This window comes from Hyperoodon ampullatus (genome assembly GCF_949752795.1).
Source record: "Hyperoodon ampullatus genome assembly, chromosome: 14".
In the NCBI taxonomy this organism is placed as follows: domain Eukaryota; kingdom Metazoa; phylum Chordata; class Mammalia; order Artiodactyla; family Ziphiidae; genus Hyperoodon; species Hyperoodon ampullatus.
The window spans coordinates 19,456,415-19,480,394 of NC_136927.1; the positions used below are offsets into that span (position 1 = coordinate 19,456,415).

At 46.9% G+C, this 23,980-nt stretch overlaps 1 protein-coding gene across 1 annotated transcript in view; it reads right to left on the minus strand.

Annotated features, from left to right (window-relative positions):
• The window catches only part of SLC24A3 (solute carrier family 24 member 3), a gene marked incomplete at both ends in the record, with an annotated part of 474,110 nt that overhangs the window by 45,645 nt on the left and 404,485 nt on the right, over window positions 1-23,980 (minus strand). Inside the window, 2 exons of the mRNA XM_079718743.1 lie at window positions 3,060-3,085; window positions 12,650-12,724. Of these exons, the coding sequence (XP_079574869.1) occupies window positions 3,060-3,085; window positions 12,650-12,724 (101 nt within the window). The remainder of the gene's footprint in view (window positions 1-3,059; window positions 3,086-12,649; window positions 12,725-23,980) is intronic.

Sequence of the window (23,980 nt, forward strand, 5' to 3'; positions counted from 1 at the left end):
CGACGGATATTCCCCTGCCTCTTCCTGCTAATGGAACCCCACTATGTTGAGGCAGTAAATGGGGACCCTTGATCTCAAGGAGGGTGGGATAAATGATTGGTCTAAAGTTGTAATTCCATTCCCCCCTGGACACTCATTGGTCAAAGCAGACGCAGTTGTGACCAAAGAGATATAAGGTGGAAAGGTGTTCGATGAAACGACATAGCCCCTTCTTCTTCCTTCTTGCCTTCAGTCCAAACTTGATGGCTGGAACCACAGCAGCCATCTTGGGGTCATTAGGGAAAGGTCAAGAGAAATGCAGAGCCATTGTACTACTTACATCTGGGGTACTTGATATGTAAGAAAAATAAACCACTATTTCTGTAATCCACTGTGGCTGACTTTTCTACTACCTGCTACTAAAAGCCTTCTGATGGCCACTTCTTGGCTGAATGTGACTTGCTGTGGAACACTGCTTGAGGAACAGTAAAGGAATCTAAACCATGCATGGTGCGGATCCCTTCCCCTTGTGTACTTGTATTTGACAAGGCTCCTTTCCTCCTAAAGAGTACTTTAGTTTCAAAATAAGTACAACTGACATTAGTTTCCTTGCAACGATTTGGGGTGAATTGGTTACCTGCCTTGACATTGCTAGAACATGCTGGAATGTCCTACAACAAGGAAAGGAATTCACTGTTTAAGGAATTATTGAAATACTACTGTGCTTTAATTGCACAGATTGAAGAGTCCATCTCTTAGGACAGAAATCAGAGGAATCAGCTCCTAGTCTCACTCTTTCAGCAAAATAAATACTCATGGGTGGCTGGGTAAGAAAGTAAGAGATGTGGACAGTAAAAAATATCTTAAAGTTCAGTATATTTTGCAGTCAAAAGAGGAGCTGAAATCCCTGGAAATCCCAAAGCAGTGATGGGTCAGTGGTGCAGACTTTAATTTCTCAGCCTCACTCGTGAAAAACAGTCTCCGTCACCCCATCCACATGATAACCATGATTATGTAACAGGTCGGCCATCTGAGAATGACAGTCGGTGCCGTGAAAGCTTCCCCTAGGTCTTCCCACAGTCTCACCTGTGCATGAGTTATGATTCCAACCCACTCCAGGCTGGACCAAAACCCGCTTGGGAATTTGCGACTCGTGTATCCGTGGCCCTCCCACCTCCTCCCTCCTGTGGGAGCCCGGGTGCCCAGGCTGAGGGGCTGATGACCTCAGAATCCGGCCTTCAGCACAGGTTCGGGGAGTAGCCTAGGAACCCAGGTTCTCTCCTCTGACATCGTAGGAGGGTCAGCCTTTGGAAAGAAGAGGAAACCGACTCTTCTGTTCTTGCTCCTTCCCATCTGAAATATCCTAAAGGACACCTTGAGGGTAAGGACTGACACAGGCTTGTCATGAACCTGCTTTCATTTCCTCCTGCCGTGGTTTTCACGAGCAAAGCCAAGGAGATGTGGAGAGAGGGCTCCTTCTAAGACTGACAGACACTAAACCACCCACGGGTCTCCTTTTTTCAGGTTTTCTGCACAAAAGCAGCAGAAAAGTTTCTGAATCAACTGTGATCATAACTTGCTTTTCCTTATGGCAGCATTGTTAGCAAACAGCAGCAACACTGAGCAATACTTAGGCACCTACTGTTTGCTGAGGCAGGGCACGGGTTTTGCTAACCACGCCATGAGTTTGAATGGGAACGCTTCTGCACGCTTTCCTGTGCTGCACTTAATCCCCAAGGACATGAGGGGAAAATGTCACCACTCCACATGGCGACCAGGTCCAGGTGGATCCCACGAGGAGGTTCTTCCTGACCTCTGGCCTCTGATCTCTGACCTGCGGTGCTCCCAGGCGCCTTGATCCCTTTCAGCTTGCTGATCACTGTTATTCAAAGAAGACTTCCTTCTTATTTTTATGGGTCAGCACAGGGACTATGTGTCTTAGAGCAAGTTCCCCCAGCTGTCCCCGCCTTGCCTTCTTGGACAGAGGAGAGAGAGCCGACAAGAGTATCTTAATACCCTGGAGAATGTGTAACGTTTATGGTCCATGTGATATGCTCCCCACCACCCCAAACTCTGAAAATCACAGAGACATCCTAGGACACAGAAATGTCGCTCCAGCAAAGGGCTAGCACTCATTTTGCTGAAAACGAAGACTGCTGGGCTCTGTAATTCTTTTTTTAATTAAAGGTATAATTTATTATTATTATTATTTTCATATTCTTTTCCATTATGGTTTACTAAAGGATATCGAATATAGTTCCCTGTGCTCTACAGTAGGACCTCGCTGTTTGTGCTTCTTTTTCTAGCTCATTCGTAGCTCTAAATAATACCACGAAAGTCGTCTACCTACAGCATCACAACTACCTGTTTCTGAGATGTTCTTTCAGAAGAAGTAGGTGTATTTTCTCATCACTCTACTTCCGCAGATCAAATATTTGAAAAATGTAACAAGAATGCATGACACACCCAATTTCTATTTCCATTTCAAACACAGTTGATATGCTCAGAACCCATCTCAAAAAAGGTGATTTGGACATTGACCCAAATGCAAATGTTCCCGTATACTTAATTTGGGCCATTTTTTTAATCTATCAAAAAAAATCACTGATTTTTCATAGCTCTAAGATCTTCTTGAATGTTAGGCAGAACTTTAATGGGTTAAAGGTCACTGACATGCCTTCACCTCTGGTTCCTGGGATATACTGAATACATGGTATTTGGAATATGCCGATGCGGTCTGCACAACTGGAAAAGGTTCATCAAATCTTAACCATGGCCTTGCCCATGACTGACCGTGGAAAGGCACAGTTGCCTTACACTGTCTAATCTGGATGATAAAGACAGCAAGATAACAGGGTCCCCAAAGGAAGCCCACCAGGCCAGCCCAAGGGAAGCGGTCTCTGCTCTGTGAAAGCTGATTTAATTTCTTTGTTGAGATGGACAGGGGGTTCCTGAGAAACGCTAGTTGTTCCAAGCTGCCCCGACATTTCCCTTTCTTTCCTAGACCCTGACCTTGGTCTTTACCATACTGTCTCTGCCACATAGCAAGGGGAAATTGGAAGGGGAAAAGAGGTACTTACCAGGAAACTTGTTCATCATAAATGAACTGTGAAAAAAAATAAAAAGGAGAGATTAGACAGACACACACACACATACACATGCACACACATGCTTTATAACTGCATGTTACCCGCCCTTGTGGCTGGCTGGTGGGAATCGGGGCTGGGGCAGGTTTGGGGTGTGAAGCATCTGTGGGCAAACTCCCCTCTGTGCTGGTATAGTCTCTGGTCAGTGTTAGTGGAAGGAGGTCTTGTTGGCAGACTGGGGTGGGCATCAGGCCATCCCAGCCTTCCTGCAAGTTCTGTCAGAGGATGGAGTGAGAGGGAAGCATGCCCAACCTCGTTATTTGTAGAATTTCAGATCTGGAAGGGGATGCGGAGCTTGGTGGGTGCTTGCAAACATTAGCCACTTACGGGTCCCCTGGAAACTGTCTGTATGTCTCTGTGCATCGTACAGCACCTTCGAGCTTTTATGAAAGCACCTGAGCTTCTATGGAGATGAGCGAGGGTCAGAAGCAGTGCAAAGGGCTAAACAGAGACCTCCCTGATCAGTTAGGAGCCGAAGAAAACACACGACAGGACTGAGTTTATTTAAGTCCTACTCCACATGGCATCTAAGATCACTTCTCATTCTGGGAGGAAAAAGTGGTATAATCCTGGCCCTTTGATTTATACAGGAAACGGAGCTGCAGAGAACATGAGTAATTTCCCTGGGGTTGCCCAAATAGCTGCAGAGTTGGTCCTAGAACCCAGCCCTGGCTCTTAACTTCGTGTTCTTTCCATGACACCCTTATTTGCCCAGATGGTATGGGGCTGAAACCAAATGAATGCCCTTCTATTTCATTCAAGTAGGAAGCTGTTTCTTCCCACACTCACAGGACATGACTGATTTGAGCGCGACCATCTCTGAGCAACTTTCGCTCAGGGGCCCTCTGGAGACTCTCAGGAAGAAGCATCTGGGTGTAGAGGGTGATTACTGCACCCAGGTGGTAAACTCGGCTAACAACGGGACATCGCTTCAGTCCCCGGCGATGACAACGACCACCAGTTGTGAGAGACACAGAGAAAACCTCAAAGACCAGCAGGTGCAGCTGAAAAGGCACGCAAGAGGACCTCCCTCCAATCGCCCCAAAGGAGCATAGAGGAGGATGAGGAGAAAGGGGCCGCCCTCTTCTTTGTAACTCACTCTTCCCAACAAGACACTGACAAACACACTGGCTTCATCAGTTTTTGCCGCTTTGTCATCTGTCATTATCGGATCCAACAGGGCGGCATTTGGATGAAAATGTCAGACCAGAGTGGGAAGAGAAATAAAGAAGTAAAGGGAACCGCCCCACAATCCAGGCTGGATGGTATGGAATTCATTCCCAACCGCTGTTACATAATTGCTAGCTTTCAAAAAACCCAAGAAATCATGGAACAGAAGCAGTGACTTAAGTTGGAAAATGTTTTCTATTAATTGAAGTTAATTCAATATCAGTCTTGGGCAGCAGGCTGGAACAATCAATTCAGAGCCACTTAAGAGAGCACAAGATACTAGTAAAGAGTTGATTAGATCACCAATTTAATGGTCCTCTCTGGGGAGGGCAGCCAACACTCCGCAATATGCAAGCAGCTCTAAGGAAGCCTTATTTTGTGCCACCTAACTGAAAGGTGAAAAAAAATCAGAATGGACTTAATTGTACAAAGGATTCCAAAGTGAGAACAGAATTTACAGGGAACACAATACCAGAGAAATAGTGAGGCACGCCTGGATGCAAACGTGGTGGGGGGAGGGAACCAGAAACTTCCAAACGACAGAGGCAGCGATGCTGGTCCCTGACCACCTGGAGCCCTGAGGCCTCAGCTACCCTGTGGCCCACGAGTGAACACGGTCTGGGTTTGACCCCGCTGCTTCAAGAGGATTGGGTGGAAACACGAGAGCCTCCAAAAAAGAACAGTAACATTGATAAAAGGGACTATAAATCAGGCCTTTGAGAAAACCTGAATGGAAAGAGACTTGTGTGTGGTGACGAAAGAGACCTGCCTGCAGAGCCTGGTGGTGCCTGGAGGGGGCCGGCCGGCTGACTGTCACCCACCCAGAAGGAAATCCGCACTGTTCACAGACTGTTCCCCTGGGTAGACCACATCTCTGGACCATGCCGACAGAGCATGGAACCAGCCTGTCTGAAAACGTACGACGACAAAGATGGTGAATCTCACTTGGTGTGGCTGATGGTTAGAGCGGATTTCTTATTCCTTACAGATTTTATTCCATTTGATTCTCCTAAGACGAGTGTTGCACATCCCTCTGTATTTTCATGCTCACTCGGTGAGTAAAAGAAGACAAAACAACTTCCCCACCCCTGCTGGCTGGGTGACTAGGGTAGAAGAGAACCTGAAATCACACGCCTTGCCCCACCTGAAACAAGAAACTGCGCCCCCAGTTCCAGCCGGTCCCCACTAGGTGGCGCTCACGTCCAGGCCCCGCATCCCAGTGGCCCGGCCCCGGGCAGAGATGTTGAGATCAAGTTGGACCAAGTCCCCTTGGCGGCTCCATGAAATCTCCTGGGAGGTGGGCAAGGGCCCCTGGACAGACGGCTTCCTGCAGCCGCCTGCGGCCAGCCCACTGCCATCACGCGGCGGGGTGACGTTCCGGAGGCAGCTCCTGCCCCGTGCTCTGAGATGGGGCCAGGTGGGTCCCTCAGTTACACCCACACGCAGTCCCCAGACCTGAGCGCAGCGGTCGGAGCTGCCCCACCCTTTTCCCAAGTGGGATTTTGCAGAGGAGCCTTGGGAAAGCAGCTCTCTGTGCTCTGCTGGTTGTGTTTGGGGCGAGGCTGCTATTGCGCCACCCCCAGCCAGGACCCGCGTGGGCGCGCTGATCTCTGGGCCGCAGATTTGCTGCATGGCTGGTCAGAGACCTGCTCTCTGACCCATATCTGGTTCCTCCAGAGCAACCCCCGGCTTCACGCTAAGCTTTCCACGTGTTCCGCAGACGAGCTAAATGGGAACTCACAGGAGTGAATCTGAAAAAACCCTCTTTTCCTCCAGGCCTCCGCGAAACGTTTGGGTGCCATGGAAACCAGCTTTTCAGTGCTGGTGTCTGCTCTAGAATTCTTCCGAGAGAGACAGGCTTCCATCAGGCAGGTGAATCCCTGGATGACCGAGCAACCCAGGGAACTCAAGGCGGAACAGCAAGGAACAGACAGCCGGTAGTCGCAGGCGAGTGGGCAGGAGAGGAGAGGCCAGGCTGGCCCCGCAGCGCACAGCGGCCCTGGGCTGGCTGGTTGTAAGCGGTAACCATGGCGCTGGGCGGCTGCTGTGCTGGAGCTGAGATCTCGTAGCTTGTACAGTAATCTCTGGCACCATCAGAATTTTAAGCAGTGAAGGTAAAAGGAGAAAATCAACACCATCATTCTCTTTCAAGAGACTGAAACCTTGAACATCTTCCCCGCGTTGCTGGGAAGGGAAACTGCTCCCCCCCACGGCGTAGATGCCCTCAGGAGATGTGCCTACTCGGAGTCCTGCCTTCCTCCGGCTTCAGGGACAGGGGTGCGGGTGGCTTAGCGGAGCCCATGGCGATTCCCTCTGAGGGGAGGAATCAGATGGAATACATTGGAAAACAGCTGTGAGTCACAGATATGGTTTCCAATTGAAGGGTAAATAGTAATTCTGACATGAGCATCTCCAGCTGGCCGACCTGATGGTGCTGGGGATGCAGGAGGGTAGGAACTAAAGGCAGGGCTTGAGCGGAGCTGGACATCCCATATCAACCTGCAGGGCAGGCCACAGCAGAAGAAACAGTGATGAGAGGACCAATTTAGGATACAGGAGATGACGGTTGTTAAAGCAAAAGGTTACGTTCGCTCAGCAGCGCAAAAACACAGGCGAGGAACTAAAATGTCCAGGTTGCTGTCCTCGGGAAAGAGCAAGTCTCCTGGAATCCCGTCCAGCCAAGCCGATTCCCGGCTCCAGGAGCAAATGCTCGGATGCCCCGGCTCCCTCCCTGACCCCGGCACCACTTAGAGCAGCCCTGCCTCCTCACTGTGGCAGGGATTAGGGAACAGGGGGCCCCCTGGTTTGTTTGAGGAACTTGAATGTTCTCTCACATCCTTCTCTGTGAGAATCTTCAGGCTGCCAGAGTCATTCCCGCTTTGCTGGGGCCCTGAGATGTAATCGTCAGCAGAAGGGCCTCAGGGTCTCCAAACTGGAGAGGGAGGAAGGGCCCGAGGGGAACAGGCCGTGGAGGCCAGCGGGCACCAGAGGACAGTCAGCAGGGTACATGTCAGGCACTTTCCTCTCACAGAAAGGGCGAGATAAGGAGATTTAAGATAAGTTGTCTTAATGAAAGACTTCCAGGAGAGGGAGGCAGACGTTCAGTCTCCAAATGTAAAGTAAGCCCTTCCTTCGGGCGCCCCTGTGAAGGTGGACTTCGTGGTAGGTGGGGTAAAGCCAGACAGTACGAGGCAGGTTTTATTGGAGGGAAAACCTGAATTCTTTGCTGGGTTGATGCAGCTGTACATCTTATCCTCCTGTTCTGGTTGGCCTGAGAGGTTGCAGCTCGCTCACCTTGAGCAAATACCTGGATTTCTGGAGCCTTGGTGTTGCCATCTGTAAAATGGGACTCCTATCACAGCTGCTTGCGCAGTGGTGAGTACTGAACTAGGAAATCTCCATTGACAGACCCAACACTGTACTCAGTCCCGTAGGAAGTATGGAGTCTATGCCTGTTGAAAGTGCCCATGAGAATGTAGGTATACTTTCTATGGAAGGATTTGCTCTCTACAACTGTGCTATCCAAGATGACAGGCACTGGCCACATGTGGCCTCACACATTGAAATTAATGAAATAAGGTTCAGTTCCTTGGTTGCAATGGTTGCATTTCACGAGTACAATGGCTAAATAGGAAAAGAATTTGAAGAAGGATAGATACATGTATATGTATAACTGAATCACTTTGCTGTACACCTGAAACTAACACAACATTGTTAATCAACTATAGTCCAATATAAAATAAAAATTAAAAAAAAAGAGCTCAAAGGCTCATGTGCTCGGTGGCTATCATATTGGACAGTGCTGCCTAGGCTCTCTCCGGCAGATGGGTCAGCTGAGTTGTCTCTCTTTATCAGAGTGGGGGGCTGCACTGAGTGAGAGGGCAGTGTCACCTCGGATGAACCTTGCTGCTGTTCCGGTGCTCAGGTTGCCCTGAGGGGCCCTCCAACTGCCCATGGCCCACCTGGCCCTTCTCCAGGTGGGTAGCCCCTCCTCCCCCAAGCTGCATTTGTGAGCCTGTCTGTTATCTGGAACCTGTCTCAGAGGCCTCTCCATACGCCCTGGAAGTTTCCCTTCTCTTGGTGCTCATAATCCCCCATCTTGAAGCAGAGATGAAGGGTAAAAATAAAGTATTCCTTTTAGGGCAGCTGTTAGATTGACGATGTAATGAATCATTTGCATTTATGTAAATTACATGATTATGTAAATTACAGTAACATTTCAATAAAAGAGACTGTCTGTCGGGTCTGCTGGAATTTGGAGAAAGAAGATGGGGAGGCCGGAGCTGCCACAGTCAGATGGGGGTGGGTCCTTGGTGTGAGAGAGGGCAGCAAGAACGTCCATGAGGGTCTGCAGACTACCCACCGTGTAGATGCACACAGGACATGCTCCGAAGGACCCAGGATGCTCTCAGAACCTAAACAGCGACACTTCTCTTGCAGAAAGAGACCCAAGTCATGGGGCGAGCTTCCTGGGCCATGCCAAGCTTCTCCAGGGCCTGATGCTTCACTGTAGAGAATGTCACCCGGGCTAAAGGGGGGATGCCTGATGGGGCGGGGGAAGGGCGCTGAGAGACAGGCGCTGTACGCTTTTGCAATTAGAACTGCTTTAGAGGAGAGCATGTTCTTAATTTCTTCCGCTCTCTCTTTATTTATCTATTTAGTTTTTCGCTCTCTCTTTAAAAAACAGCAACAACAAACAAACTAGAAAATAGCAGAGAGCAAAGATCAGGTAAATCCCAGATATTGACGTGAACTGAGTCCCCTGTCTCTAAGTTAACCGTTTGAAGCTCTGTTGGTTTCAGAACACCCGCGCTGTGTTTCTGCTTTTTGGCCTGGCCCTCTGCATCAGCTTCCATGTCAGCTGTTTCGGAATCCAGGTAGTAACGACCCCCTCAGCACTCCCTGGACCAGCGGCCCTAAGCCTCCCTGGAGATGTGGTCTTTCCTGCTCTTTGGATCCCCAGCCCTGAGGGACTGTCCTCGGGGCTCCTCCCTCTGGGCAGATGTATTTAGAAGTGGCCTCTGGTCCCATTTAGTAGGGGCTTGCCCTCCAGGTGAATGAGCTCTTCGTTGTGGCACCTCGGGGGACTGCCTTCTGAACATTTCAGAGCCATAAAAAGGGGGAGAGGGTAGTAAAAAAAACCCTAATAGTTAAAATAAATTATTCAGATAATTATTGGTAATTATTTGTGGGTAGGAGGAGGGTTCTAAATACAGGACTTTTCAGTGCCCATTGCAGAGTCCGATGGAGAAGCTTTGTGTTATACAAGGAAAACCCAAAGAAAAGTGATGCTGTTACCATGACATCAGGGAAAACATAGAAAGAGGAGACTAGGAAACCTTGACAAAAAGATATGGCGTGTGGAGCAGCAGCCTGGGGCTGGCGCATGGAAGAGATCTGTGGACACTGAGGAACCTCCTTTGCTGAGTGCTGCTCTTCGGGTAGTAGGCTGTTTTGCTCTTCAGGCTGGTTTTAAGTCTCATGTGAAAATGACCCCAAGAACGAACAGCCCTCAGAAATCCAGACAACCAAGCTGCCATGATGCTTCCCCTTTCCAGACGATCCTCACCTGCAGCAGATGTACATCTGAGGAAATGGTGTCCAACCGTATTTGAGACTGAGTTTCTCCAAGCGCAGTGGGTGCCACTGGCATCAGAATCACGGGGGAAGATCCTGCTTGAAGTGAAGCTTCCTGGGTCCAACCCCAGGATCTACTGAATTAAAATCTCTGGTTTGCATGTTTCCAGGAGGCATGCAGAGCATTTCCTGTGCTGCTGAATTTGGAGGAACACCACTTAAAGTAGAAAGAACCAAGACCAAACCCTGAGGACCCAGACGTTATCTTTTGCATTACTTCCTAACAGTGGAGAAAGGTAATTTTTCTCAAGATCATAAAAATCTAGCCTTGATGTCAGGTCGGTAAATACACAGTCCAATCTCTAGGTCACAGCAAAGAATCACTTGCTTTTGACTCTGTTGCCATCGGAGGGAACACAGAGCTGCTGGCATCCTGCGAGCAGCTGAGTCAGCTCTGATTCGTCCTCAGCAGGTGATTGCTTTGCCCAAAGACCCCGCTCGGGTGAGCGTCGCCCACAGCCTGAGGATGCAAAACCGCTTTGTTTCTTCACATGTCATTAGCGACAATTACATTTGTTCTATCTTGAACACGTCCAGATAAATGTGACAGAAGACAGGTTATTTCACACACGGTCCAGGAGGTGTCTATGTGAAAACAGAGTGAAACTGATGCCGGCAAATCTGCCGACGGGCGTGGACGTTGCTGAGTCCGTGCTCCCAGGGGGTCTTGTTTTTTTTTTTTTTTTTCCTTTGGTATAAATTTATTTACTTATTTATTTTTGCCTGTGTCAGGTCTTCGTTGCTGCGTGCGGGCTTTCTCTCTAGTTGCAGGGAGCGGGGGCTACTCTTCGCTGCGGTGCGCGGGCTTCTCATTGCGGTGGCTTCTCTTGTTGCAGAGCACGGGCTCTAGGCGCATGGACTTCAGTAGTTGTGGCACACGGGCTTCAGTAGTTGTGGCTCTTGGGCTCAGGTGCTCCATGGCATGTGGGATCTTCCTGGACCAGGACTCAAACCCATGTCCCCTGCATTGGCAGGCGGGTTCTTAACCACTGCACCTCCAGGGAAGTCCCTCCCAGGGGGTCTTGGACTGCACTGTTCTGGCTCATCGCCTTGTCTCTAGGAGGGTGGACACCTCCTTCTGGAATTCAGTAAAATGGAGAACTGCGTTCACTGACACCATCCACTAACACGTCTCTTGAAAAATGTAATTTTCAGAAATCATCCTAAAATACCCTGACAGCAGAAGAGCAGAGTGCATGTGAGCTGTATGGGATCGGGCATCACAGGACAAAGACCCTGCAGAGCGTGTTTGAGCAGTCTGGGCTGGGTGAACAGAGGCTTCTAGATCTTAGGGTGATCGTTCCACAGGTACAAGAATACAGAGCTCATAGGTGTCCTTAAGTCTGCTGACCGGGAATTCAACAGACACACTGTGTTTTCAGCCCAACGTGGGTGTCGGAGCACTTCTGCCCCTGGGGCTGGTCTCAACCCTCCTGATCGTCAATCGCCCCTGGAATGAGGGCGCTGTGGTTGTAAACCCAAGCTCCTCACTTGGAGCTGCTGTTGACTTAACTAACCCATCTGATTCCTTGGGGAAAGTCTTGTATTAAACATCACTTTTGACTTATTTGTATACAGCTTTATAATTCAATCTAATTTATAATTAAATTAATTATTTATAATTAAATAATATACAGGTAAGTGCTTTGTAAACAGGTAAGTAAGTCCTTCAGAGGATCTATTTCCGTTCTGTGCGTAAGGAAACTAAGCCCTGGAGACACTGATTTCTCCAAGGTCCTTAGAGCTAGTGAGAAGGGGACCCGAATTAGGAGCCAGGTGTCCTGATTCCCACGTGTTGTTCTGATTTGCTGGCCTTCTCCTAGACGGCTCGGCTTGCCAAGCTAAGGCATTTGGGTTTGTCCCCACGGAACATGGAGCCACTGATCATATCAACACAGGACTGGCCTTTGCAGGTGTTCTTTGTCGAGACACCGTCTGGACAGCTCTGAGGACCGACCAGGGAGGGGGGAATAGAGGGGGAGGGAGTGGGCAGCTGTGATGCTACTCGTTACATTAATCTGCAATGAGCCTCATCAGTTCAGGCCAGAGATGCAAAAAGCCTCAAGGACAACGGGCTACGGGGGACACACTGGGGAGACTTTTACAAAGTGAAAATCCACAGGACAATGACGCCAAATGCGTATGTTGGGAGTTGGGGGGGCAGGTCAGTTTAATATCATCCCCAGGCTGGGTAGCCAGGGTAGGACCGGGGGCTGAGATAAAGGAGGAGGGCCCAGTCTTGGGGAAATCGTCCTAAGTGTAGAGACCCATTGGGTCTGGGGCATGAAGATGTCTAGTAGAGGGTTGCTTACCCACTGCTAGGGACACAGTGTGGGCGTGTCCGCGTGAAGGTGGTAATGGCAACGGGTACTGTGGGACGGGCAGGGCGTGTCCTGGGAGAGTGCACAGAGTAAGGGGGAGAAGGAAGGTCCACACCCAGGGATGCTGAAGGGAGTGACAGAGGAGCCCATGAGGAAAGTGAGTGCGAAGGGTCGGGGGAATCGTAGGAAAACAGCAGGGGATGCTCATGGAGCTGGGGGACCAGAGCCAGCTCCTGTTCTGAGCACCGGACCATCAGGCTGGGGTTCTGAGTGATCAAAGTAGCTGCCTCCACGCACCTGCTCCACTTGGAGGAGCCACACGTCCCCCTGAGCTGAGAAGGATGACTGGGAGATAAGAGGCCAGGGATCCAGGCGAGGTGCCCATCACACACTTACCACGATGAGCGCGACCACGGACAGCGTGTAGTAAATGGAGTCCCTCAGCAGGCACCAGGAGGACAGAGCCACAACCTGGAGGAAAAGGGGAAGGGAGGTGAGAAACAGGACATCGACTGTGCGAGGGAGACAGCCTGGCTCCTGGCGCCGTGGCCAGTGATGACCCAGACACACAACCTAGCACCTGTGTCTCTGTCCTGGAGACCCAGGCCATCTGCCAGTTGATAGGAATTTACTTAAGTCTTTAGGCATAACAGTCTGGGTCTCCTGAAAATCGGATGCCAAGATGGGGTTGAACCTGCAAGGACTTCATTAGGGGGAGACGCCCAGGAGAGAAGACCAGGAGTAGGCTGGGGAACTGGGAGGGCTGCCCAGCCATGACTGGGGTCTGACCCCCAGAGGAGAGGGAAAGCTGGGTAGACGGACAATCTGAGGAAGGTTCTGCACAGCCGAGCCAAAGTCCCATGTCTCCCAGGAGCCCGCCAGCCTCAGCATCCCTAACGCCACGCGGACCGTAGGAGCTCCTGACCCTGTGACCTTGTCAACACTCTACCCAGGGCCGGGCAGCTGTCACCCTTCAGAAAGGCGCGGACGGCTGATTTGCAGTCTTCCCCCCACTCCCCGCGCCCTCTTCTCTCCTCTCTATTATATGCCTGGCCTTGTGGGCACTTGACCCCTGGCTTAATCAGAATTTTTAAAAGATTGATTTGCATGTTGATCTGGAGAAAACATTATCTTAGCAGTGGGGAGCTGTCCCTTTAAAGAGGTGGTGACTCTGCTGAGACCAGTGGACACCTTGCTGGAGGATAAGCAGGCTTGGCCTCCTGTGTGCAGACTTCCTGCAGGAGAAGGAGGCCCCTGGTGCAGAAGGAGGGGAGGGGCCCCGCTGGGCACTGTGGGAGGAGGGGCTGCGGGGAGGGGTGGGGGAGGAGAGACGGGGAGGGGCCCAGGTTAAGATCCCTGCTCTGGAGGAAGAGTCATTTCTCCTCTGCAAGTCCTTCAAAGTCTCTTTTGGAGTGAAAGCTGGTATTTTTCCTCTGCTCTGCAGAGCAGGTCCATTTTTGCAGACGCTCCCGAAGGAGCCTGGGAGAGTCTCAGTGCCCTGTCGGAGCTGCTTCCTGGGCTGTCACTCACAGTGCCTCCCACCTCCCTAGAAAAGTGTCAGCCACCCCAGGGCCACAGGACACTTCTAGCTGCCTTTGCCCTTGGCCTCATACGCGGAAAAGGACACAGCAGATGCCACCTCTCAGCTGGGACAATGACAGGCACACAGTGCACCAAAGACAACAGGAAAAGGGATTCCAGGGACAAGGCGGCCTTTGGCGCCTCTTCCCTCCCCTACTGCTGCTGTGTGCGGCTATGAAGAAAAGATCAGGCAAAGTCAAACCAGAGAGGGCTTTCTGGATTCAAATAACATGAAAGATACGACTTAAATAGAACCATAAATGAATAATGAGGCCAGCTTCTTTTCATTAACGCATTCTTCCACTGCTGTAGGGACACTGAGGTATTTTCTGTTGCTAATTTTGCCTTATATGGATGTGTATTTGCAGATCCAAGTTACAGATGACAGGGTTGTCAAGAAAAGAACTTGTGCCACGAGAATCACTTTAGAACAAACTTTACCCTTTTATCATCTCTCCTTGGACCGTATACTCTCAGAACCTGTGACCATCACTTACCGTCTATGGAACAGAACAAATTGGACTAGACTGTTCATTTTCCATCAGGTCATAAAACGTGGTGAATATTTTTAAATTTATTATAGTTAGGCTAACGGACTTAAAACATGTGGCAACTATCAATTCTGAATTTTCCTAAAAAGTCACTTGGGCTTTTAATTAAAGATGGCAGATTGAACACATACCAGTACCTTTGCTCTTTCTTGTTGCACTGTAACAGGGTAACAGCAAAAGGACTGTTTTTTTTTTTTTAACAAGACATAAACCTGGGAGGAAAGGAGAATAGAAGAGCTGATCAGAGCAACGAAATTTTGGAGGTTGAAAGCAGAACAATTGGTCATTCAGCGGGCAGTGGGCCAAGCTCTAGAAGTGATGGTAAATGTGGCCTGAAAATGGGATGACCGTGAGACTGTTTAAGAATTCAATCCCAAACCTCCTCCCTCTCTTCAAGCAGACCAGTGACTGCACATCCCTCACCTTATCAGAAACAGGAGACCTGGCATTTAAAGAAGAGAAGTTCCAGAAAAAGGAGGAGAGGAAATAATCAAATAAATAATTAAAAATTCCCAGAAGTTAAGGATGTGCATTTTCCAGCACAAAGGACAAAATGATGCATACCAATGCATGTCCTTGTGAATTTTCAAAATACCAGGACCAAAAAATGGTCCTAGAAACTACCAAAGAGAGAAAAACAGGAATATATACAAAGGATCAAAACCAGAATGACATTTTATTTCTCAACCAAAGCACTGGAAGCTAGAAGACAATGGAGGAACGCCTTCAAGATTAGAAAGGAAAATGATTTCAACCTTGAATTCTACACTCAACCAAATTGTTCATTAAGAGTGACAGAAGAGGGCTTCCCTGGTAGCGCAGTGGTTGAGAGTCCGCCTGCCGATGCAGAGGACACGGGTTCGTGCCCTGGTCCGGGAAGATCCCACATGCTGCGGAGCGGCTAGGCCCGTGAGCCGTGGCCGCTGGGCCTGTGCGTCCACAGCCTGTGCTCCGCAACGGGATAGGCCACAACAGTGAGAGGCCCGTGTACCGCAAAAAAAAAAAAAAAAAAAAAAAGAGTGACAGAAGACTAAAAATAAAAGTGTAATTATCTCAGAAAAGACGTAATTCCTACATATCTTTTCCCAGAAAGCTACTGGAGGATGTGCTCCACTAAAATCAGGGAGTAAAACAATTGTTACAGAGAATTATGTTACAATAAACCATTAAACCAAACAATAAAAATCTATCCTAATAAGTGAAGAAGATTTCCCGAATGGTGGTGAAGGAAGATTCCGAAATGATGGTAAAAGGAGATTCCAAGATGAAACTTTTCAGCAGGTCAGAAGACTCAGACGAAATGATGCCAGAAGGACAAAACTGATGGAAACTCTTATGATTTGGAACCCACGGAAAGGAGACTGGAGATCTCTGGGAACAGAGCATAGATACCTCAGCAAATGAACAACAACAAAAAAGACAGTTCTAAACCATGGGGAAAACACAGAGTTGTGCAGGAAAGGAAGATGAATCATTACCCATTATTGGCTCAGCTCTAAACAGTGGTCCCACAGTCATAATAAACACAGCATAAACTACTGTCTAAGCAAATTTATGGTGTACTTGTTTGGGGAGGACCGAGGGCTGGGCAGTCGGGGTGGGCAGGGCTGAAAGAGACCTTAACCTTCCTCTTCCACACGGCTGTGAAGCCATGGAACATTCTGGAAACTGGAAAGTCAAGTAACTGCCATAGAAGCACGTTATTTGGAGACACTGAGCACGTGTCAGGAACAACCAGACTAGTGGAAAGTAGCTGCTTCTGAAGGGTGGGACGGGAAGGTGGCTGTCTTTCATCATAAGCCTTCTGGAAGTGGTTGCCTCTTTAAGCTCTGTGCGTATAACTTTAATGAAAATAAAAACTAAAATAAGAAAGTATAATACAAGTTATCCATTTAGATTTACTCCTGCAAGAAATGCACCTCACGCTGAGCCTAGATGTCAAATCTGCATGGATAGTGATCTATTTTATCTCTTTATAAATAGAATAGTTTTCAATGTATAGACTATCTCCAAAGTTCAGCTCCAGATTCAGAGCCTACACTTACCAAAACCAATTTTTTAAAAATTTATTTATTTATTAAAAATATTTTAAGTTGAAGTATAGTTGATTTACAATGTTTCAGGTGTACAGCAAAGTGATTCAGGTATATATATATATATATATATATATATATATATATATACATATATATATATATACATACACACACACACACGTATATATTCTTTTTCAGATTCTTTTTCATTACAGGTTATTACAAGGTATTGAATATAGTTCCCTGTGTTATAAGCAGGTCCTTGTTGTTTATTTTATATATAGTAGTGTGTATCTGTTAATCCCAAATTCCTAACTCATCCCTCCCCTCACTTTCCCCTTTGGTAACCATAAGTTTGTTTTCTATGTCTGTGAGTCTATTTATGCAAAACCAATTTTTTCTATAGAAGCAATGAACTGGAGGACAAATAAGGAGGCAAATTAGGGAATAATTTTTCTCCACACTCTAGAAGGAATTAAAGCATCGTTGATTCTGCAGTATCTATAGTGAAAGCTGTGACCATGACCTCATGTCCACCTCTACCTTCCCTTTCTGTGACCACTACTCACCACAGTAGTGAAGATTTACCTGACACTTCCTGAAAACAAGAGGACTGAAAGGGTTATTTCATTCAATCCTACAGCAACCCAAAAAGGTGGGCAGTGTCACCCTCATTGGCCAGCAATCTGGACCTGACCAAGGTGAAGCCTTGACCGTGGCTGTACAACTACCAGTGGGGTGGGGGCTTGGATCTGAACCCAGAAGCCTGGGTCTCATGGCCCTGACCTGACACTGTATGCTACAATGCGTAAACAGAGGCGGGGTAAAAGCAGGTACCCATTTGTGACACCTCCCATGGAGATATTTTTTTCTCCATGACATTAAGCCATTAGGCAGGTGCGTTAGAGATGGTAGCCAAAGGAGGGAAGAGTTGGAGGTGAGAGACCAAAAAGCAGCTACCACAGCTCAATTTAAAAATATACTGCTCTAAAGAGACTCAGGGCAAGTTATCAAGGCAGAAGGAGTGACCACAGTGACAACAGACAGGGATACAGATAGGGTGTGGACATATTCCAGGAGGGAGAGAGTCAGTTAGAAAACTGGGAAACTACTCCATTTAGCTAGTCTTTTTTTTTTTTTTTTTTTTTTTTTTTTAAAAACACCAATACAGTTCATTGTTTGCTGATGGAATATTTTACTTTTCCACAGATGTGGATACACTGATGCTTGGGTCTAAGCCACTCTCTTTGCTTCTTGGTGAAGGGGCTTTTATCTCGAGAAGAGGCCAGCAACCATCTGACTCATTTGTTGGCAGGGAGGGACCTGTCAGCACCCCTGCATCAACATGGGAGGGAGGCTCTTTGGCATCTGTTGGCAGGCATCACCCAACCCAGAGCCGGGGAGATGGTGATGAGAAGACAGTGCTTCCTGAGCACTTTGCAAAGTGAACAGGGGTCCTGGGAGAGAACCAACAGTGAGTAATGCTGCCCTTGACCTCATTAATCAATAATACAGATGGCACAGATTATAAGAGGCCATCCGCCGGCGGACTCCTCCATAAATTAAAGCCAGAGGCTCTGTTTCCCCCTATAGCTCTAGGAATCCCTCCCAGCTGGAATTTCATCTTGATATTTCTTTTCTATTTCTGGAGTGCATTTCACTCTTTTTCTATTGAATATGAAGCTTCAGTTTCCTTCTTATAATTTCATTTAGCTTCAGAGTGGCATGAGGCGAAAAGAAAAAAAAAACAATCCACACTTCCAAAACAGAGGAAAATGCCTTCTCCTTTATTCAAATGTTGAGTGATAATCTGGAATTCTCACTCCTTCCAGGAGGTTAAAATTAATTATTCATGATAAAACTATATATTTTCTGTATATGGATTTGTATTGCAAATCTATATACAGCTATTGATATATATGGTAATATACACACATACATATGGATAGATAGCATATATATGATTTAATATTTATGATTTTTCTTGATGGAGAATGGAATTTGACATTGCAGACACATTTTAAAAGGAACAGATACCCTCAACTTGTGAGCACTTTGCCTTTTTAAAAAGCCATTGAAGCAGTCAGAACACCATAATAGTTACGTGACATAAAACATAAAACTGCTATCGTTTCAGAGAAATGTTATTTCACACAAATTTCATGGAAAAGGGATTTGAAAATCATAACATGAGTTTTGTTCCAAGCTTTTGAGCTGACACAGTCCCTACAGCCAATTCTTATCTTAGGAAAGACAGCCATGTGATGTGGAGCAGGGATGGGGGCTCTGGGGTGTCCCCCACATGGTATGAGGGTGACCAGTGGTGCTAGGGGTCAGAGCAGGTGAGGGAGAGGTCTTGGCGCTACCGTCTGTTCCTTATTCAAATACACTTTCAAAACACTTCAATCCTGGGAAAAGTCACCGAAATACAAATGGCTCCTGCTTTCTGGAAATTTACAGCCGAGAATGGACAGTAATAGGTCGTGATAATTGGGATTGACATATATACACTAATATGTATAAAACTGATAACTAATAAGAACCTGCTGTATAAAAAAATAAATAAAATTTAAAAAAATAGGTTGTGTAAAAAGACAATAATAAGCTTTTGCAAAATACAGTGAATGTCCTCTTATTAATCTTTGCCAACAGGAAGAGAAAGTGAATTCATATTTTAAACTTTATTTTTTCTAAGAAAACCCATTCTGAGCTCTAGTTTTACTTAAGGAAGACAAATGACAAGTAAAGAAGCTGCTACTGGAGATACATTTAAATAAAAACAAGGCCACATCAGGACCGTGCAGGCATATAGTAGTCTCCCGAATGCTCTTCACTGATCAAGCTGAACAATAACCACAGATGCTCTAATGACCTGAAGTGCCTGGGATGCAGAAGTGCCTTCTCAATCATTCAAAATATTAGGTGCAGGAGTTTTCACATTGGATGTAAGTGTTGCCTGCTAGGCCTTCAAAACTTGGTAGCTCGGACTGTTCTCGCACACATCAGAATTAAGGGGGGTCAGTTCCGTCTTAGGGGAGGACTGCACCGGCTGTGCTCCTGGAGCCCTTTGCCTAGTCACCTAGGACCCGGTGGGGGGTCTGCACTCACTGCCAGGCATTGCTGTGCCAACCCTGGGGACCAGCACTAGGTAAAAGTTTGCTGAATAAAAGTAGGGCATTTAGGGTAATTTCACGTAAGCGGACGTGTTAGCTTGGATTTACCCAGAAGAAGAGCCTGAGGCAAGGATTCGAGTGCATATGGTTTATGTGGGAGGTGATTCTAGGAAACGCTGTTGGGGGAAGTGAGGCAGGTAATGAAAAGGTAATGAGCAAGTCACAGCAGCAGGAGACTGGGGCACGATCCTGGTGGGGCGCTCTGGGGGACCCTGGAGAACATGCCTCTCTCCTGTCTCATCCAAGGGGAGAGGGAGTTGGGGTATTTATCCACCTACTCCCACCAGTCATTGCTTCAGGGCTGCACCTAGAGTATTGATTCCCTGGCCAAGGAGGGCCCTCAGACAGAGAAACGCAAGTTCTGGCAGGGGGAAGTCAGGCCAGTGGCAACTGAAACGGTAAGAGCGAGGGTCATGGGTGGGGCACCAGCAGTGTGTGCTTTAACCCTAAATGTGGATTTACATAATAATCCAATAATCAGAGTAAGCATTCCTACACACACACACACACACACACACACAGAGTTTTGTAAGCCTAAAAATACAACTCGTATATATACCACATCTTTATCCATTCATCTGCCGGTGGACACTTAGGTTGCTTCCGTGTCTTGGCTATTGTAAATAGTGCTGCAGTGAACACTGGGGTGCATGTATCTTTTCAAATTATAGTCTTCTCCAGACATATGCACAGGAGTGGTATTACTCAGCCATAAAAAAAGAATGAAATAATGCCATTTGTAGCAACATGGATGGACCTAGAGATTATCATACAAAGTGAAGTAAGTTAGACAGAGAAAGACAAACATCATATGATATTGCTCATATGTGGAATCTAAAAAGATGATACAAATGAACTTACTTATAAAACAGAAACAGACCCACAGACATAGAAAACAAACTTACGGTTACCAAAGGGGAAAGCGGGGCAGGGATAAATTAGGAGTTTGGGATTAACATACACACACTACTATACATAAAATAGATAACCAACCAACCTACTGTATAGCACAGGGAACTATACTCAATATTTTGTATTAACCTACAAAGGAAAAGAATCTGAAAAAGAATAAATATATACATATGTACAACTGAATCACTTTGCTGTACACCTGAAACTAACACAACATTGTAAATCAACTACACATCAGTAAAAAAAATAAAATAAAAAAACCCAATCCCATTTACATAAGGTTCTAAAGCAGAGCATATTAACTATGCTGTTTTAAGTCTGGAATAGTGTTCCCCTGGGGCCGGGGGTAGAGTCTGAAAGGGCACGAGGGGCTCCTGGAGGCCAGGACTGTTCTCTTTCTTGATCGGGTCCTGGTGACTGGGGTGTGCTCAGTTGTGAAAAGTCATTGAGCTGTACTTATGATGTACTTCTGTGTACTGCTGTGCACTCTTCTGAATCTATGTGGTACTCCAATAAAAATCTTATTCAAACAAAACAAAAATGCAATTACAAGGTTAATTGTTAACGTGAATTTTACGTATTTATTTTAACAGTAACTACTCCATCACACTTGGAGTTGGCTTATTAGTAAAGTTGCCAGAAAAAATACAGGACACCCAGTTGAATTTGAATTTCAAGTAAACGATAACTAACTTAAAAGTATGATCTCAAGTATCATCTGGAAGAATATACTGAAAATATATTTGTTGCTTATCTGAAAACTGAAATTTAACTGGATGCCCTATGTTATGTGAAATCTGGTAACCCTACGTATTAGATTTTGGTCATTGGTTAAGATAACTATTTTGACTTTCTTTGGATAAGCACAAAATTGGAAGTATAGTGATTTTGGAATAAACATTCTTAAGATGAGGGGAAAGCTGAACCTTTTCTACATTGTCTACTTACGCTGGATATTGACTGCTGTTTTATTCCGGCCATTTGGCTTGCTCAGAGTTTTTTTTTTTCCCCCCTTTGTTTCTTGTTAATTGTAGTAATTGCCCACATGTTCATTACAATTTTGGGGGAGATTTCTGCCTTCTCTTGAAAAAAGCCTGAAGACCTGGCAACAGGGGGTTATTCTCGTGCCACCGTGGAGCTGTCAGCGGAGCCCTTTTTAGGTGGATGTGCATCCTTCAGCCCTCACTGTCCCCTCCCCTTCCCTCTATGTTCCTCAGCTGCAAAGGCTAGAGTCAACCACATGTACTCCTTCCTTTCTGCTACTAATGTCCTCGGACCTGACCCCTTCACTCATTTATTCTGTATACCTGTGCGCTGCCAGGACAGGCATTTGTGATCCCTAATCTAGAAGAATTATTTTAATTAGCCTTGACAATGCTGAACACACCAGCGGCCATTTCTTTACAACCAACGCTGTGCTCAGGATTCTAAACATTCTGTGCTACGTGTTCCTTTGCACTCACTGGACCCCTTTTCAGAACTGTGTATTAAAAGGCAAAAAAAAATAAATAAATAACAAAGAACTATAAAGAAACCGATTCACTGAAATCCAGTTATCAAAACATTGAGGGGGCTTCCCTGGTGGTGCAGTGGTTGAGAATCTGCCTGCCAATGCAGGGGACATGGGTTCGAGCCCTGGTCCGAGAAGATCCCACATGCCGCGGAGCAACTAGGCTGTGAGCCACAACTACTGAGCCTGCGCGTCTGGAGCTTGTGCCCCGCAACAACAGAGGCCGCGATAGTGAGAGGCCCGCACACCGCGATGAAGAGTGGTCTCCGCTTGCCACAACTAGGGGAAGCCCTCGCACAGAAACGAAGACCCAACACAGCAAAAATAAATACATTAATTAATAAACTCCTACCCCCAACATCTTCTTTAAAAAAAACAAAAAAACAAAACAAACAAAAAAAACCATTGAGAACTGAAGATATCGTAATACATGCCTCTCTATTAACAAGAGCCAGTAAGCTTCCTTATTCTAAGAAATCAGTTGTTTAAGTGTAGTGATCAGTGGGAAGGGTCTGGAGTACCTGCAGTAACTGTAACATAGCATGAAAACAGCTTATGTGTCTATTGGAGACAAAATCCCAGCTCACGTTACCATGGCCTCTTCCTCATGAATAATGAAGTGAAATGTTAAATAGAAGTGGTTAGCAAAAAGAAAGATGTATTTTTTCTCATCCAAGTTCACAGGCCCCTTAATCTAGATTTTGGCAACAGAAGCACTAAGGTTCTGCTCTTTCTCAGTCCCTGGCTTTTCGACATTTAATGACTTGTCCCTCCACCAGAAGGGGGATGGGAGGTAAGGTGGCCCTCCGTCCATCCTGGCTGCGCTGATAAGAACTTAGCGGGAGGAGGTTGAAGCTAACAGCAAAAACACTGTTTGGGGCTGTCTGTGGATTTCCATTATGTGTGCTTTCTGTTTCATCTGTTATCACAGAGAGGAACTTGGCTACATTTACAGTTTTCCTGGAAGAATTAATGTGGCTCCTACAACATGCAATCTCTTATCTCAGCCCGGTACGTGCCACGTGGAAGTCATTCCGCCGAGGACTGAGGAGATGCTCCCTCCACGGCTTGGTGCCGTCTCCGCTAATTACCCAAGTGTGGTCGGGGGACAGCCTGTTAGGACTGCAGCTCTCAGGCCCCACTCTAGACCCGCTGCACCCGAATCTGCCTCTTAACAAGATGGCGGGGGGACCCACATGGGCGTTACGGTGTGAGAAGCGCTGGCTTAGGGGATGGAGAATTTTGGAGTCTGAGTCACACCTGTGACCTTGCAGTATAAACAGCAAGAGACTGGGGCCCGCGGCCCTCACCCTGGGGTGGAGGGTCTGGACAGGATGCAGTGGGCATGGGTAGCCACTTAGGGTCTTTGCGCCAGAGAGCAACTGGGTGTGTCTGAGTTGCAGGTGCAAACTAGAAACACCGCTTGCATGGGGTTTCCTACTTCATCAATTTCTAGCACCAACCCAGCTTAAGATGCTGGGGGAAACCACCCTTTGGTACAAACCAGGCCAGAACATTCCTGCTCCCTCCCAAGCCCTCGTACTCGACCTACTGAAAAGACGATATAAAGAAATCCACATCAGTGGTGCTGAATTTATTTTTAACTTTATACCATTTGGGTTAGTAGCCAGATACACATAGGAGGCAAATATTTCCTCATTTTATCCATTATGAAGCCTAAAAGGACAGTGTCAAGCTTGAGGGATCATTTCACTGTCCCGATCTGTAACACAGTCTTGTGGGACTAGGGTCTCCAAAATGGGGTGGGGCTTCCCTGCCTTTGAAGTGCTGATAGAAAAGGAAGTTAATACATATCATGTGAGTTCAGAAATCAGACAGCTAAGACCGTGTATTTGAGTTGAACCTTCTGGAAGTAAGAACCTGGCTAAAAGTACATTATTACATTAGCATTTGGTGTTTACATTACCACATGATGTTTCCCATGCTGTCAGAAAACCGGTAAT